The 16,260-nt window shown below is 26.0% G+C and overlaps 2 protein-coding genes across 4 annotated transcripts in view; both read right to left on the bottom strand.

Moving 5' to 3' along the window:
• Positions 1 to 659: 659 nt before the first annotated feature.
• Positions 660 to 12,579, bottom strand: LOC100165869 (ABC transporter G family member 23). Its single transcript, XM_001947754.5, has 15 exons — positions 12,213 to 12,579; positions 10,378 to 10,510; positions 10,163 to 10,317; positions 8,765 to 8,872; positions 8,610 to 8,703; positions 8,058 to 8,186; positions 5,794 to 5,924; positions 5,499 to 5,721; positions 5,198 to 5,363; positions 4,997 to 5,109; positions 2,555 to 2,625; positions 2,001 to 2,089; positions 1,742 to 1,924; positions 1,495 to 1,581; positions 660 to 1,288 (listed from the first exon to the last, which is right to left on the bottom strand). Exons 1-15 carry the CDS (start codon positions 12,341 to 12,343, stop codon positions 1,056 to 1,058), a joined length of 2,046 nt encoding a protein of 681 aa, XP_001947789.2. The 5' UTR covers positions 12,344 to 12,579; the 3' UTR covers positions 660 to 1,055.
• Positions 12,301 to 16,260, bottom strand: part of LOC100569981 (ABC transporter G family member 23-like) — an 11,923-nt gene continuing 7,963 nt past the window's right edge. For 2 of the 3 annotated variants that reach the window (XM_003246593.4, XM_016807036.2), the window contains 5 exons: positions 15,980 to 16,068; positions 15,722 to 15,904; positions 15,267 to 15,353; positions 14,952 to 15,168; positions 12,301 to 12,410 (listed from right to left, as the gene is read on the bottom strand). In XM_003246593.4, the coding sequence (XP_003246641.4) occupies positions 12,362 to 12,410; positions 14,952 to 15,168; positions 15,267 to 15,353; positions 15,722 to 15,904; positions 15,980 to 16,068 (625 nt within the window). In that variant the 3' untranslated portion in view covers positions 12,301 to 12,361. Of the gene's footprint in view, positions 12,411 to 12,981; positions 13,085 to 14,951; positions 15,169 to 15,266; positions 15,354 to 15,721; positions 15,905 to 15,979; positions 16,069 to 16,260 lie in introns of those variants that run through there. The other variant, XM_029487940.1, reaches the window with a different exon arrangement.

Below are 16,260 nucleotides of genomic sequence, written 5' to 3'. Positions count from 1 at the left end.
TCTAGGTATTAGGAAAAACAATTTAACAGACAAATTCAACAATAAAAACATGGCATCAATTAACAATAAAAGTAAAATTTAAATAATATCCTACTTAGGACACTTACTTTAGGTCCTAAAATTGTAGGATCCAATCTTAAATAAAATTAGAATAAAAATATAAAACTTTTAAAATTTTGTATACTAATATAAAGTAATAATTTTCAATATTTTTCTAAAATAATTTCAAGACAAATAGTCAGTGAAGATTTAAGAGAATAGTATGATTGACAAATGAATTTTATTTCAACAAAAATAATCAAAATATTTTTGGACAAAAAAATACAATTATTTGTGGATATCATATTAATATTAAAAATAACTTTTCAAATGCATAATAACAAAATGGTACATATTTTATCGTGTGGTTAGATATTTTCTGCATGTATTTGAAATTTGAATCATTACGATAAAGATATGCCTATATAGTCAAATGTGTCTGTGTCTATATTGTACTATAGGTATAGCGTTTGAAAATTAAATGAATTATATAATAATATTTTCTTCCAAGCCATAAAATCAAGCAATATATATTGGATAAAATTGAGTGATCAGATCGGTAGGTATCCAAATAATATAATATTATAAATATAGGTATAATAAAACAAACACAGTTTATGTACGAACCCAGGTCAATTATACACAATATATATATTTATTTTAATATTAAAATTTTTTTTTTATTTTTAATTTTATACATTTATAATATATACAGTTATTTTGTTGTTCAAATAAATATTGAATCAAATTACATCATAATATTTTATAATATACATTTTACCTACATACAAATGCCTAATTGACTACATTTAAATATTGTACCCCTAACTTTAGTAAATTAGCCCTCCTAGTCATACAAAAACTTCAATATACACAAATCTAATATAACGTATACACTATACATCGTATTAAAAACTTAACTTTGTGATTAAAAAGCTGATAACTATGTTACCATATTACTATCAAATATTGTTTTCTACTAAGTATTAGGCATTTGTGTATAAGGCCATGAGTATCTATTTTTGTATAACCCACAAGTCTTTTTTTATTTTTCCTAATACGATTAATACAAGTATTAATAATATGGTATACAAAACTGTCAATGAAGTTCCTGTTATGACTGATGGATGATCCAATGTCCACCCTTTTATTGCTATGTCGTTCATTATATTTCCTACTAGCCTTATAGGAAGTAGCTTGGATACTTGTCTTAATAATTGGGGCTGTCCTTCCAAAGGCCATATTGCACCTAAGTGTAACATTACATAACATACTTTGTTTTTATTGCTATACAAATAATAAACGTAATATAACTGTAATTTATAGATATAAGTACACACTAAGCGTTATTAATTTGTTAAGAACTTGCAGTTTAGGTACTTAAATTTCTAAAATAAAAAAATTATTTATTCCATCCATTTAATGTATTTGATTTTACACGAGTAGTATTTTTACCTGATAATATGAACTGAGTCATAGATGACCCGGTTATAATGTACACACCGCCTAATTTTGTAGTTGATATTACAGCAGTAAGTAAACCTAAAACCAAAATATTATAATTATTATATAATTTGTGTTATAGTTAACCACAACTTTAATATGGATAAAATTGTATTATTAAAACGCAATAATTAACTTCACTAATTTAAGAAAATATAAAATATAAGAACATAAAATATATCTATTATTAAATACTAACCAAATAAGAAGCCTATCCATCCCAACAGTAGTAATAATAACACATAGACAAAAATCCCATTGGTAATTTGTATTGGATTTAAAAATAAAAAATATGAAATAAAACAGGAAGAACTCGTTTGTAACAAAAGTAACACTGTTGTGATACACAACATGGAAATTATCAATTCCAATATTTTGACACCTGAAACAAATATAGCACTATTGTTTATATTTAAACGTAAAAAAAATTTGGTGTAAAATATTTTTTGTTTAGATACCTGCAAACATCGATCGACTAAGGAGTCCATCCATTTTTTCCGACATCATTACGCTTACCACAAATACACTCGGGAAATAAAATGCTACCCTGAATATAAACAAATTAAATTATTCAACCAAATTATTCATTGATCCACATTGCATATAAAATTATTTTCATTACAAAGTATAAAATAAATGGTTAATTAAATACGACTATAAGTCTATAAACAATAAGCTAATTAAACCTTTATTCAAATCTATGAACGATTTAATATACTCTAACCTTAACATACAATTACGAGTATGTAAAGTTTTATTCACTAATGAACGAACATATTGTACAACAATGTATTATAAAATTAATTAAGTATAATATATATTTTAATGATAATAATGGTTTCCCTATACTCTATAGCATAGGCCATAAGGAATATAATATTATATATAATTGATTGAATCGTATCTGCATGTTCGAAACATATCTTAATAATTATTAAAATACTTATAAACTTTATATTTTGTAATTTAAAATAATGTATATTGTTAGGTAAGCATGAAATAAAATAATTACATGGCTATAAAAAGAGTAACGATACCATTGGAAAATGATTTTACTTCTTTTCCAAATAAGTTATTGAACTCCTACAACAACAAAAATAAATTCATTTTATTAAACACAAAATTAAACAACGTAATTGGTGCAAGCTTAACAATATAATTTTCCTAATAAAATATATAAGAAACATAGATTGAAAAAAATAAGTAAAAATAATTCGTAAAAATTTTTCTTTTTAGAACTAAGATTTTAAAATGTAATACAAGATTCTTTATTGGATAATCTACCTTTATCAAAAAAAAAAAAAAATGTCTATAAGAAACTCAAATTAAATTTTTATGAGCGTTTGAAATTCATATTTTTACAACATTTGATATTCACTCGATTTCTTACGTAACGATTTTCTTATTTTGTTGTAATTAAAAAACGAGTGACTGTAGAAACTTGAAAATTTCACCGAATGTTTATATTAGCATTTTATGCTAAGGTATGTCTAATACCTAGTCTGACAAACCGTCTCCGCTCAGAATCGTTTTTCTTATACAGTGATATTATATCATTGAATTAAAATTTAATACTATCCATAATACAGTGACCCACTTGTAACCTACTGTACAGCAGAGCGACATCCACTTACCCACCTTTTTTTTTTGTTTTTTAATTTGTTTTATTATACAGTCTGTAAATATAAGTGTTGTGATAGAAGTAGAAGTAGAATAAGCATAATAAAATAATAAAATAAAATAAAGAGGGACTGATGGGACTTCTTGAAGTTGTGGATGGCTTTTATTCAGTCAGGAGGTCCCGACACCATTTTCGTCTTAAACGTCTTTCAGGGTCACCTGGGATGCTGAGAGTAGAGAAGTTTGAGATTAGAGGATTGCGGTGGTTGGAGAGATTTGAGTGGAATCATTTATACAGAGTTTTGGCTACGTGTTGTACTGTTGGAATAGAGAGGTCCTTGTGGAGTGTATCGTTTGAGACGTAAAAGGGGGCTTTGATAATTTGTCGAAGGCATTTAGAATGAAATATTTGAATTTTCTTTATGTTTGATGGTTTGGTGGAGCCCCAAAGTTGTATACCATATGACCATATGGGTTTTAGTAGTAGTTTATATATGTGTATTTTGTTGTTCAGATTGATGTGTTTAGATGTGAGGAGGAAACGTAGTTGACGGGATTGGTTATTCAGAGCGATACGTTTGGTATGGATGTGGTGGGCCCAGGTCAGTCGACGATCCAGGTGGAGGCCGAGATATCGGATATTTTTTATGGGTGGGATGGGTAGATTATTGAGGGTTATGGTAGGGCAGTTCCTTGGTCTTAAAGTGAAAGTGCAGTGGGCGGATTTTGATTCGTTTATCTTGATTCCCCAATCTTTATACCAGGTTTGGAGTAGATTTAGATATTATAATTTTAAAAATTAAACAATAGGTATAAATAACAACTACATTATGTACATATATATTATGTTTATGTCAATTAAAATTAAAATTCTTAGTTGAACTAATAGTAAGTATAAAATTTTTAACTTAAAAAATAAATTAACACAACACGAAAAGCATGTAGGTATTAATCTGTATAATAAAAATGAAAAGCTGTCCATCGGTAAGCGCATCAATCAAACGATAACGGATAGACTGATTTTTCTCCTTTTTTAAAATGTATGTTTGTATTATTCTAAATGAGATTTTTACGGAAAAAAATTAGAAAAGTTCCCAGAAATTGTAAAATGTAGGAAAAACTGAAAGGCCTTTTACCATGGGTTTTTTTTAAATAAAAGGTTGCCATTGGTTGCATATTATAATAATATAGTTATAGTAGCAAATTAGTAAAAATTAATATTTTTTTTTATTCCATATAAATGGTTGCTACAGGTAACATATAATATAATAATTGAATCGCGTTGGTTTATCCAAAGTTAGTATACTCAAAAACTACTTGACCGTTTTCAATAAAAAGTTATACCTATACACTCCTTGAGATTTAGAGTGTGTTTAATGTTTATAGTATATTTTTTTCAATCCCTATATCTAGGTAGCTAAAAGGGACTTCATACATGATTTTTTTTGTTTATTTATAGATTTACCATTATTTATTTACATATTATATTACTATTATAATTAGTAGATATATTCAATTTTTATAAAAATATTTATAAGGAAAAATACAAATCTATGACATGGGCAACGCCGAGCGGGACAGCTAGTTAATATGGTATTAATATGGTAAAAAAGATAATAATATACCTAATACCTAATCGATACTCAACAGTTATGAGTTAAGGATATTACCTCTAAATTCATTATAGTAAATTATAATAATTATTATTAACGTGTAATGAGTAGGTAATGACTATATTATACTTTCTAAAGTATGATAAGAACAGATCATTCACATAAATACATATTTTAATTTCAAGCTAATTTAAATATACATATATTTTTTTATATCATACCAAGGGTACACCGATTGATACTGGATTGTTAGAGCAACTGTTTAATGTTTCCATAATTAGATAATTTATTGATTGTAATACATCTATCGAAATTTGATTTTTAAATAAAATATCTGAAATTATAAATTATTTATGCATTAATGAAACGACAAAATTATATTTATAATCTTACCTACAGATAACCAATTTAACTATACTTACTTTCATTCGTTAAATGAACAAAAATTCTAGATTCTAAATCAAAATATTGACGGTCATTAATATATTTTGTTAAACCACTAGTAAAGTTTTTAGGAAAATAAATAAATGCAGTATACTTTTTATGATTCATACTAGCTTCAGCAACTTCCCGATCTTGTACTTCGACCTGTAATTTTAATTAATAAATTATAAAAAAAATCGAGTTAAAACCCACACTGACGACCAATATCTTCAATACTCGTAATATTTTCTATTTTTTATCGATTAAACACATAAACACATTTTTTTTTATTTTACTCACTAAGTCATAATCATGTGATGAGAGGTAGTTTATGATAACGCAGCTCATTGTTTGATTGCTAATTTCGTCAAAAATACATCCATTAACGTTTGAATATTGACAATCTAAAATATTAATCTCATCGTTTTTATAAGCTATTTGCATACCTTTGAACGGTACTCCAATCGCCATACAAAAATTGAATGTTTGCAATATGGGAAGTAAGATCACAGTAAATAATAACCTATAGTGTACAACACTAGTTAGTAATATCTAGTAAACCATATTATTAGAATAAAATCAAAGTTATACTCACAAATAATCTCGAGAACATACACGGTAATTTTTTTTTAACAATGCTTTAATTCGATACAAATTGACGTTTTCCGATTCCGTTATTTTTTTTTGTTGAATTTTTTCTTTTACTTGAACAATGTTGTCGACTTTCTAAATAGATAAAAATATGAAAATAACCGGTACAACTACAAGGCTGCAGTCATGTAATTAATTTTAGTTTGAAACCAATTATAAATCATTGAACGAAACATACGATCATAATATAGCAACGCATGTATAATAGTATTATATTATTGTAATATAATAGCTAAGTTTTGGAAAATGTATTATTTTTTTGAGCTTTATTGTATTTTGAGATATATTATAACCATATTGCGTCGGTCAAACTTCCTATGAACTCTGAAGGAATTTTGTTTCCTTTGATGGATACTCCCACGTAGGTACTTATGGAATGTAACTTTCCTGTCGGTTCTTACACAATGTAATATTAATAAGTAGTGAAAAAATGTCATTGTATTTGATCCTGACCTAAGTGTAAAAACATATTATGTACAACTACTTTTTATACAGACATCACTAGATAGAAAGTTTGACCTTCGTCTCAATAATATACGGTCATCAGATGGTAGTGAACTAGTGTAGCATATATTTTGTGAAGCGACGATATAATATTATTATAATATTATGTGACATCGTTTCCATACTAATATAAATGATTTTACTATCCTTGTTGACATTGTTTCTATGCTAATAATTAATTTATGTATCTGTATGTATAAAATGAGATAGGCTTGATATTTTCATGGTACCGTTTAGTACCGAAATTTAGGGGTCATTAAGAAAGGATTTTTAAAATTTCGAATTTTAAAGATGAGCTCAACACGCGAATTTTGACACACGAAATGTTTTTGTTTATAAATAAAGTTGACATTGGTTACAGAAAATAAAATAGTTATTATGATTCGATATATTTTTTTTAATTATTATTCCATGGAAACTTAACACAAATATAGGTGGAGGGCATTTATTTGGAAAAACATTGTTTTTATCACGGTAAATTCCTGTTTTAAACGAAGCACGCATGTACCTACATTTATATACGTACATTCTACCAACATAACAACAAATATCGATTACCGCACAACTTTGGAAAATTGACTCTTGAATTATTTACAATTTTTATTTTTATTTATTCATATTATGCATCACAAATGCAAAGTAATCAAATTTTCAGTCCTGTAAAGTATTTAAGTAAAAGTATTTGAGTAAAAGTATTCAAATACTTTTTTAAGTATTGAATAACTTTTTAAATACTTTCAGCATGAAGTATTTTGAATGGTATTTTAAATACTTTCAGCATGATGTATTTTGAATGGTATTTTAAATACTTTTTTTTGTATTAAATACTTTTTGGTATTGAATACTTTGGTTTTTATTTCAAACATTTTATTTTTATTCGAAATAATTGGTTGAAAAAATATTATTGTCAACTACAATAATATTTAATAGTTTTATTTAATATTCTGTATTTCTGTGTTAGCCGAAGCCCAAAGATTTGGGAAAACCAGATTTCTAAAAAAAGTTATTGAATAACAATATTCCCTTTAAAACTATTAGATAACTATTAGATTACCTACTACCTATGTGTTTATATTACGATAATTGGACACCCACTTTAAAAACCAAAAGTATTTGAAAAGTATTCCAAATACTTTTTCAAAGTATTCCAAATACTTTTTCAAAGTATTTGAGTAGTATTTGAAATACTTTACAATTAAAGTATTTGAGTAATATCTTAAATACTTAAAAAAAAATGTATTTGAGTATTTACTCAAGTACTTTTTAAAAGTAGGTATTCTTTACAGGACTGTACATTTTTAATTGTATACGCTATAGTTTTTAAATGAACACGATTAAATGTAATATTTCATGATATGGGCACAGCTACATTTGGATGTTTGTTTATTTATCTTATTGTCCTGGAAATATGCACTGATTTTTACGGTGTTTTCGTAGGTATTATACCATATAACGGAACAGCGGAGTACGATAGATAAGTAGATACATTTTCGTTGGTACAACAAGCGGATATCAACGAAATTATCAATCGTTGATCATAAGCTTTAAAATGTTTCATTGGTATTTAATGATAACATTATATTACCTACCCTCACAAAGTACAAAGTTACGCGTAGGTACATGAATGTATACTATCGTCTTGTAACTACGCAATACACATACATAAATAATATATTTATATTTAAATATGTCAAGGTATAGTACTTTGGTAATTGTTCTTTGATTACAGCAAATCGTTAAAAAAGCTGATTCCAATGTATCTGTACCATATTTGACAAGAATATCTTGAGGTGGTCCTTCTTCAATTATTAAACCATTCCTCATTAAGCCGACCTATGAACATAATATTTTATTAAAATTCGATATAAAATCTCTATAATATTCTGTTGTATAATAATGTATAATATTATTAAATTACAAAAAGGTATAAATTATACAAAATCAAAATACATATTTTATAAAATTATGTGAATGTATTTATTTTGTGCCATATGAGTTATATTAATTATCATAAATATTTGATACATATTTTTATAATACATTCAAATATGGGCCTTCATACGAACATGTTCAGTGGGGCCCATTATCTTCTTGAAGAATAAATAAAAATAAAAAATATAATTAACTAATCTCGTCTAATCATAGATAAATACATCATTTAAAATTCGTTTACGTAAATAAACGTTTGTGCAAAAACTTTGTATAGTTTTTATATAAATATTACATACCTATCACTATATAAGTATATTGACTTACGCAATCAGATTTATTTGCTTCTTCGATATAATGAGTAGTTATTATGATTGTTTTTTTTTGTTCTTTGGCCATTTTTGTAAACTCAGCCCAAATTCTAAATTATTTTTTATATAGTTAAAAATTATATTTAACTTAATTGTAATAATTCGTGTTACCCTTCTCTCAGTAAAGGGTCAACTCCAACTGTAGGTTCATCCAAAATCATAATTTTAGGGTCATGTAATAAGCTAATACCCAAAGATACTCTTCTACTCTGGCCACCACTAATGTAAATAAAAATAAATAATGGTTATTAGTTTATTACAAATATTTTTTTTTTTATTTTTTTTTGTTAAATAAAAATAAAGTATTTACAATCTGTAATATTTATATACAATGCAATAAGTAAATTTGATAGCAAAAATTTGATAGTACAAAACATGAATGGCGTGAGAAGGGAGGTCCACCAGTGTGGATATACCCTCTAACTTGGTGTTACAAATATTTATTTAGTAGATTAAATTAATTTTAATGTGTCGATATTATTAATGGTAATTATTCCTACATAACCTAAACATCAATATTTAAATAGCATTAGTAATTTTAATGTGATTAAAGTTATAAATTGATTTATTCAAATCCATGACTTTCTGGGAAAATGGTCTCATATAACTCTAAATCAATCAAGGACGACTACCATTCCTTGATCTATGTACAATAAATTTCGTATAGGTAGTACAGGTTATAGCCTATAGTCATTCAATTTATAAGTTGTAGAAAGTTATTTTAATTTTGATTTTTTAATATAATTTTGCAATTATAATCTTCGAGGTATTTGGCTATCGATTGAATTGTTATTCCGTTAAGAGGACATTACATCCGCGTGTGTTGTCTCCGTCTTAGATACGTACGACATAGACGAAACGCGTTTACGCAGTCTGAGTAGAACTCGCTCAATTTTGGTTCTAGAGTAAAAATACCTATTATAAAATATTTTTGAGGGCAAGTCGTTGCGTTTTTTCCATTATACTCAATATAACGTTCAGAAATACCAAAAATTTCAATATTTTTAAAATACCTTTATTTTCTCAACATTTTTTTTTTTTAAATAAACTCACAGTCTTGCCCTCTAAAATATTTTCATATTTTAATGTTGTAATAGGTATTTTTATTCTAATACCAAAATTAAGGGAGTTTTACTCAGACTGCTTAAATGCATTTTGTCTATGTCGTACGTGTAATACGGAGACAACGCATGCGTGTGACGTCCTCTTAAGTACTAATTATTATATAATTTTATATTTTAAATAACATGATATGAAATACCTACCTATTAATATGGTTTACACAACACATTTATTTAGTAAAGTGAATATTTAAAAAACATTGTATAATATCTCTAACATATTATTTGATACAAACACAAATAAATGTGAAATTCTTAATGTAAAGTAATAACTGTATGAAGTATGAATTAATATTTCACTATAGATTTACAGTTTACAGACTGATTTTTCAGATATAATACTATATAGTCTGCAGTTTTTATTTTTTTTGAATCAAAAATATTTTACCTTATTTCTTTAATGTAACTATTTAAATCTGTAAGCTGTAGGAATTTATTAAGCTCATCTAATTTGTTTTTAATATTTATCTTGCTTATTCTATAAAGTGATCCATAGTATTCAAAGGTTTCTTTTATGGTTAGCGTGACTTCCAGACATAAATCCTTCAAAAAGTAAAAGTGTCAATAAATCAGTTATATATTAAAATTAGTTTAAATATTTACCTGAGGCATATATCCAACGTCGTCTACACTTTTTGCTTGTAAATCAATACAGCCAGAATCCAATGGCAATGCTCCCAAAATACATTGAAGAAGTGTCGATTTACCACAGCCACTTGGTCCTAAAAGACCATAGCTGTAAAAAATAAAACATTTCAATTGAATAAGATAGCATAGTTCTGTGGTTGATGACACCACATTAGATTCAGTGATAGGCAAAACATGTTGTCTGTTGAGAATTATATTTAATAAAAGTCCTTTGTAATTAGTGCAAAAATACTACGCACGTATAAAAATACTATGCACTTACATCAGCTTATTCATTATTTGACTGTTATTATAAATAATATATGACAATGTTATTTTTTAGATTTCTATTAATTGTATTTGTAGTATTGGTTATTAAAACATACCATTTTAATGCAAGGTCACTCATATAATATTATTCATCATTATATTTCGTGAATGGTAAACATATTTAATATTATTAATTATTTTTATGAATAACTTTAAATATTAAAAATTGTTGCACAACAAGCAATATAGTAAACATTAATATCTTGATTCAGAGTTACTATGTGAAATTGTCCAATACCTAGTTCAGAAAAAGTATTTAGTGAAAGTTATAAAAAAAATTAACATCATTATAAATTCAATAAAGGTACGTTATTCATTTCGTCCAGTACCTTTATAACTACCTAATAATTTATAATACATTACTAGTATACGCTGAAGTGTTAAGAATGCGATACGTGTGAGCCATAGTACATGAATTATCTTTACATTTTTAATTCGGCATTGTACTGGTATATACCTAGTTTAGTAAATTTGTTATTTTTTATATAATTTTTTAGTGTTGTGACATCAAAGATACGAGATTTGTTTATGTTTGTTGTTATACTTATTATATTTTATCGAGTTGATATTAAAAACGAATATAATATTGTTATTGACCCTTGAATTATTGTCAATTTTAAACGGACATTGAAAATTTTAAACATGTTTTTTATTTAAAAATAACTTATCATATTTTGTTATGGAAAAATAATAGTAAATATAAATACTTTAGAATTACGAGAGAATAAGATAATATCTACCCGTAACCTGATCAATATAATATTTCGGCTAGTAAATTAATAGTAATTAGATATAAGCATTTTAATTAGGTATACATCTATTTAACTAAAGTGTTTAAGATACAAGCTTATATTTTTTATTTATTTTTTTTTATTATTATTCATGAGATTTTAACGATACATTATAATATCTCGACAATTATCTGAAGAAAGCTTATATTTGTAATCAAAATGTATTTTAATTAAATTAAATTTAAAAAAATATATATTCTTTGTTACTAAAGTATATTACCTATCTACTTTCTGGACAATTCCGTTCATAGATGATAGTAAAGAGCACCCTAATAAGTAAATGGGACCTGGGCTACTAATGATACCTCATAGGCTTAATTTAAAAACAATCGTCAGTCACATTACATATTTACACAATTTTGACAGTATAGTGTTCTCAAAAACATAAACTACCTATAGATATATAAATATATAACTAATATATTTACTCGTGTCCATAAGAAATACGTCAACTAGCCTAATAAGTTTGAGCTACAGATATCATTTAAACTACGTAAGCACTAAATTATTAAGTCTACTAATGTGTAAATAAAAATCCTATAAAATACATTTCATATCTTTATAACACTGAGCATGAAAATCTTAGTAATAATACTATACATCATTTTAAATATTATTATTTATTTTATATTTTTTTTAAATTTTTAAAAAAAGTATATTTTCAATTGTTATAAAAATGAAATTACTTACATAGAACCGGATTTCACAGCCATGTTCAAACCGTTAAATACATTATTTTGTCCATACTTCTTAAAAGCATTTGTCACTGTTATGTCGTATTTAATTTTTTCTTCCTTCATATTTTGTTCCATTTTATTCATACTATTGCCTATTGAATATCAATAAAAGTATTGATTTTTGGCTAGACAATATTCATTAACATTTTCACTGGAAAACAAATCTAAAATTAATTAGGTAATGAATTACGATTTGAGAAACCTATACTGAATAGTATAACTACGAACTGTTAAAAAATTAAACGATATTTGAAATACGAACAGTCCAAATATTAGCGAACTGCTAAGTAAAAGTAAACACATTTCTAAGAATACGTAGCACATATTAAAAAAATAGAAAGAGTATAATTGTTAAATCGTGATTCGAGTGACGGTGCCTGGAGTAGGTTTCTTGGTGTCCTTGATCGTTTACCTACAGAGCCATTGTGATGGCCGATAGGTGGGGGTTGGGTTAATACCTAATAAAATTATTTTTTAATTTTTCAAAATGTTTTTCCTTTTTTTTTATATAATGATATTAAAAACTCTGAATTGAAATAACCACGTAGGATATGATGATTGGTGCAGGAAAAAAACAAGGAAATTCAATTTTTAAACGATTATATTTATATTTTTTTTAGTGTTTTAATGTTGTATAATAAAAAAATTATAAATATTACCAAAAAGCAATTAACGTACACACATGTTATAGGAAAACCACTGAGGTCTTAGATAATTCTTTCTGCCAGAGTAGGTACACTCGAAAAAATGGTCAGTCATATATTATACTGTGTATACATTTCACCACTGGATAATATATTAGTTTACAAGTCAGGGGACAAAACGCTGAAAAATGGTGGTAAAAAATAAATAACACAAGATAAAATTAAAAAATTGCAATCAAAAAGTTCATTTCGACTTGGTTTGATAATTCATACACATTTTTACCAATTACTCAATAACTAAATGTTAATAATATATATTTAATCATAAACAACACAAATAGCATAACCAATATTTTTAACCATACCAATGGTTAAAGTCAGTCCTTAAAGTCTAAAAAATATAAATAAAATAATTTTTCAATTATATCCTAAGACGGGATTTTCGTAAAAATGTATTAAATATGTAGCCCGCAATTTAGATGCTTACAAAATATACTTAGGCCAAAATGTAAGTACAAAATAAAGTATAAGCCCAGACCGCAATTTATATAATAAATTAAAAATGGTACGAAATTTACATCTTCCCCTTTCGGTGACACTCATTATTTTATTTTATTTTAAATACTTATGTCCCACATCTAATATTTGTTTTTTCAGTCTTATTTCGACTACAGTTCCAATAATTACAGTTATTAATACTAGGTACCAAAAATCATAGTAAGAATAATAATTACGTTTATTACTAGGTATCTATAAAATATAATCAGTGATAGTAATATAAGTACCTACCTACTTAAGATTTAATATTCAGCTGTATGACTACTATGACTGTATCTATAAAATCCTTAATAATATAGCTGATGAGCACTATAATTTTTATAATTCTTTCTCGCCTCCTCGTTTCTTCATCTGTTACTATTACTAGGTAATAACATATTTACGTTTATTAATTATTATAAATGACGGAAATCAAAATATAATTCAAATAATATATAATTAATATAATTAAAACCTAATAGTTGTATAATTAAAGGATTAGATAAATTATAAACTCAAATACTATAAAAATAAACAATGCAAAAGCAATTTATTATCCTGACTACTAGTAATGAGATTATTACACAGTAGGTAATATTGTGTTTGTTAAAAATAAATATTATATACAGCCTTTTAATTTTTAAACACGCTATCTTAAAGTTACGTTACTAAAACAATGATATTGAGTAACTTCTTTAATATGTCCTTCAATATATCTACTGGTATCGTGGATTTGTATATTTATTTTGACGGTCTCATTACAACTATGTTCGTTTGAATACAATTCTTTTTAACATAGTTATTGATCAATTATGAATAACAATAATCATAATTACAAAAAAAAAACTAAAGTAATGTATTATTATTTTGTGCTGTATGAAGGTTTACCATAGTATTGTACCTAACTACCTAAGCCATAAAGCAACAGGTTAAATTATATAGACTACTGTTTGCTATAACCACGTCTTAACATGTAATTCGTTTCAAATATATTGAATTATTTTTGTTCTCAATAATTTGTAACATCAACGATATAATTAAGAAATCATTGACTATGAAATAATTTAAATACTAAAATGTGAATAAACTGAATTAAAAAAGTCAATTTAAGTGCGAAAGCCAAATGTTTAGTTTGCGATATTTTTAGGCGAAACACGTACGCGGTGAGCTCGTAGAGTTGTTCACAAAATATCAATAGTAGGTACTTATTGTTATGTCCGCATTTGATACCTTATACGTGTAATTAATTATTGAAATGTACGCAGCTCATTCAAAGCAAATTACCTACACAAAAACAATTCGAGAACTTTTAAGTTGAAGCATGGTATGGATTGATGTAACGAGTTTAAGATGGTGTTCAGTCGACGCTAATAGGTTTATTCAAAATGTTTTTAATAAATACGCATCATATCTGTATAATATACAGTGTATATAATTAATTCATAAACTTAGTTAAAGTTTATTTACACAAGTTGAACAAAATCAATACACAACATTATTTTTTTACTAACCAGGCATCTTTTTTGATGTGGGTTAAGTACAATAACATAATTACATGTAAGAAAACATAACCAATGATGAATACTATTCCGGTTAAGACAGTCGGGTGTCCGAGTGTCCATCCTCTTAAAACGATGTTATTCAATATTCGACTAATGTAGCACAATGGCAGGTGTTCAGATATGATTTTCATGAATGGCATTTGAGCTTCAATTGGCCACATTATACCTAAAGGAATGAACAAACAACTTAAACATTTAATAAAAAAAAAAACTAACAAGTAGTACATTCATAAGGGCTTGAAATATATCACAAGACAAACGTACCAGATAAATAAATCTGCATCATGTTCCAACCAATAACCATGTTCATGGCTTCGGAACTTGATTTGGATATCGCAACGATTAATAAACCTACAATAAAATAGCACAAAATAATTTCTCAGTAATTTAACGGCTTAGTGTTTTAAAATTAATTTCTTTTGAATTTTGATTAGACAAAATAGGAATTGACATTAAACATTGTATTTTTGTCTGATATATGAAATATTTCCAACCTTGTCTCTATTATAATATATGAAAACATTTGAATTAAATACATGAACAAGAACAATTTAAGGGCAAAATTACAATCCTAAAATAGTAACTAGGTAAGTACATATTTTAACTGTTAGTTGAAACTGAAATAGACATTAGTGAAAATTATACTTAAGATACTATCCGAAATGAAGAATAAAATAATCGGAAATACTATAGTAAATATATAAAAAAAAAATACATACCATAGAGTAGACCTAACCATCCGGTTAGAAAAATTATGAATACGAATGCAAATAGTCCGTTAGTAATTTCGATAGGGTTTAGGAAAACAAAGTACGTGACAAACATAACAGAAATAGTTTGAATTATGTGTATTACAGTTTGAATACACATTATTGAAATTACAACTTCTAGTATTGTAATCCCTATAACCAAACAATTCATCGACATTTATTAAAACAATATACCTATTATTAAAATAATATTGTTCCGTTGTTTACCAGCTGTCATAGACCGATCAAGAAATCCTTCCATTTTCTCTGTCAACATAAATCCTGTAGATATTACGCTTGAGAAATAAAATCCTATCCTGGAAATATAATATATACAGGTTTAACAATTTAATCAATAATGAATGTTAAGTTTAAAATGCATTCATTTTTCTTCTGTTTAATTTTATATACAATACATTTATAATCTAGAAAAAAATTAAAAATATGCTTTTTAAAAATTTCAAACATATATTAATACGCCTTATGGGCTTATGGTGCATATGTATTAT

The sequence above is a fragment of the Acyrthosiphon pisum genome, chromosome A1, assembly GCF_005508785.2.
Source record: "Acyrthosiphon pisum isolate AL4f chromosome A1, pea_aphid_22Mar2018_4r6ur, whole genome shotgun sequence".
NCBI lineage: Eukaryota > Metazoa > Arthropoda > Insecta > Hemiptera > Aphididae > Acyrthosiphon > Acyrthosiphon pisum.
This window is presented reverse-complemented; position numbering and strand designations above follow the sequence as displayed.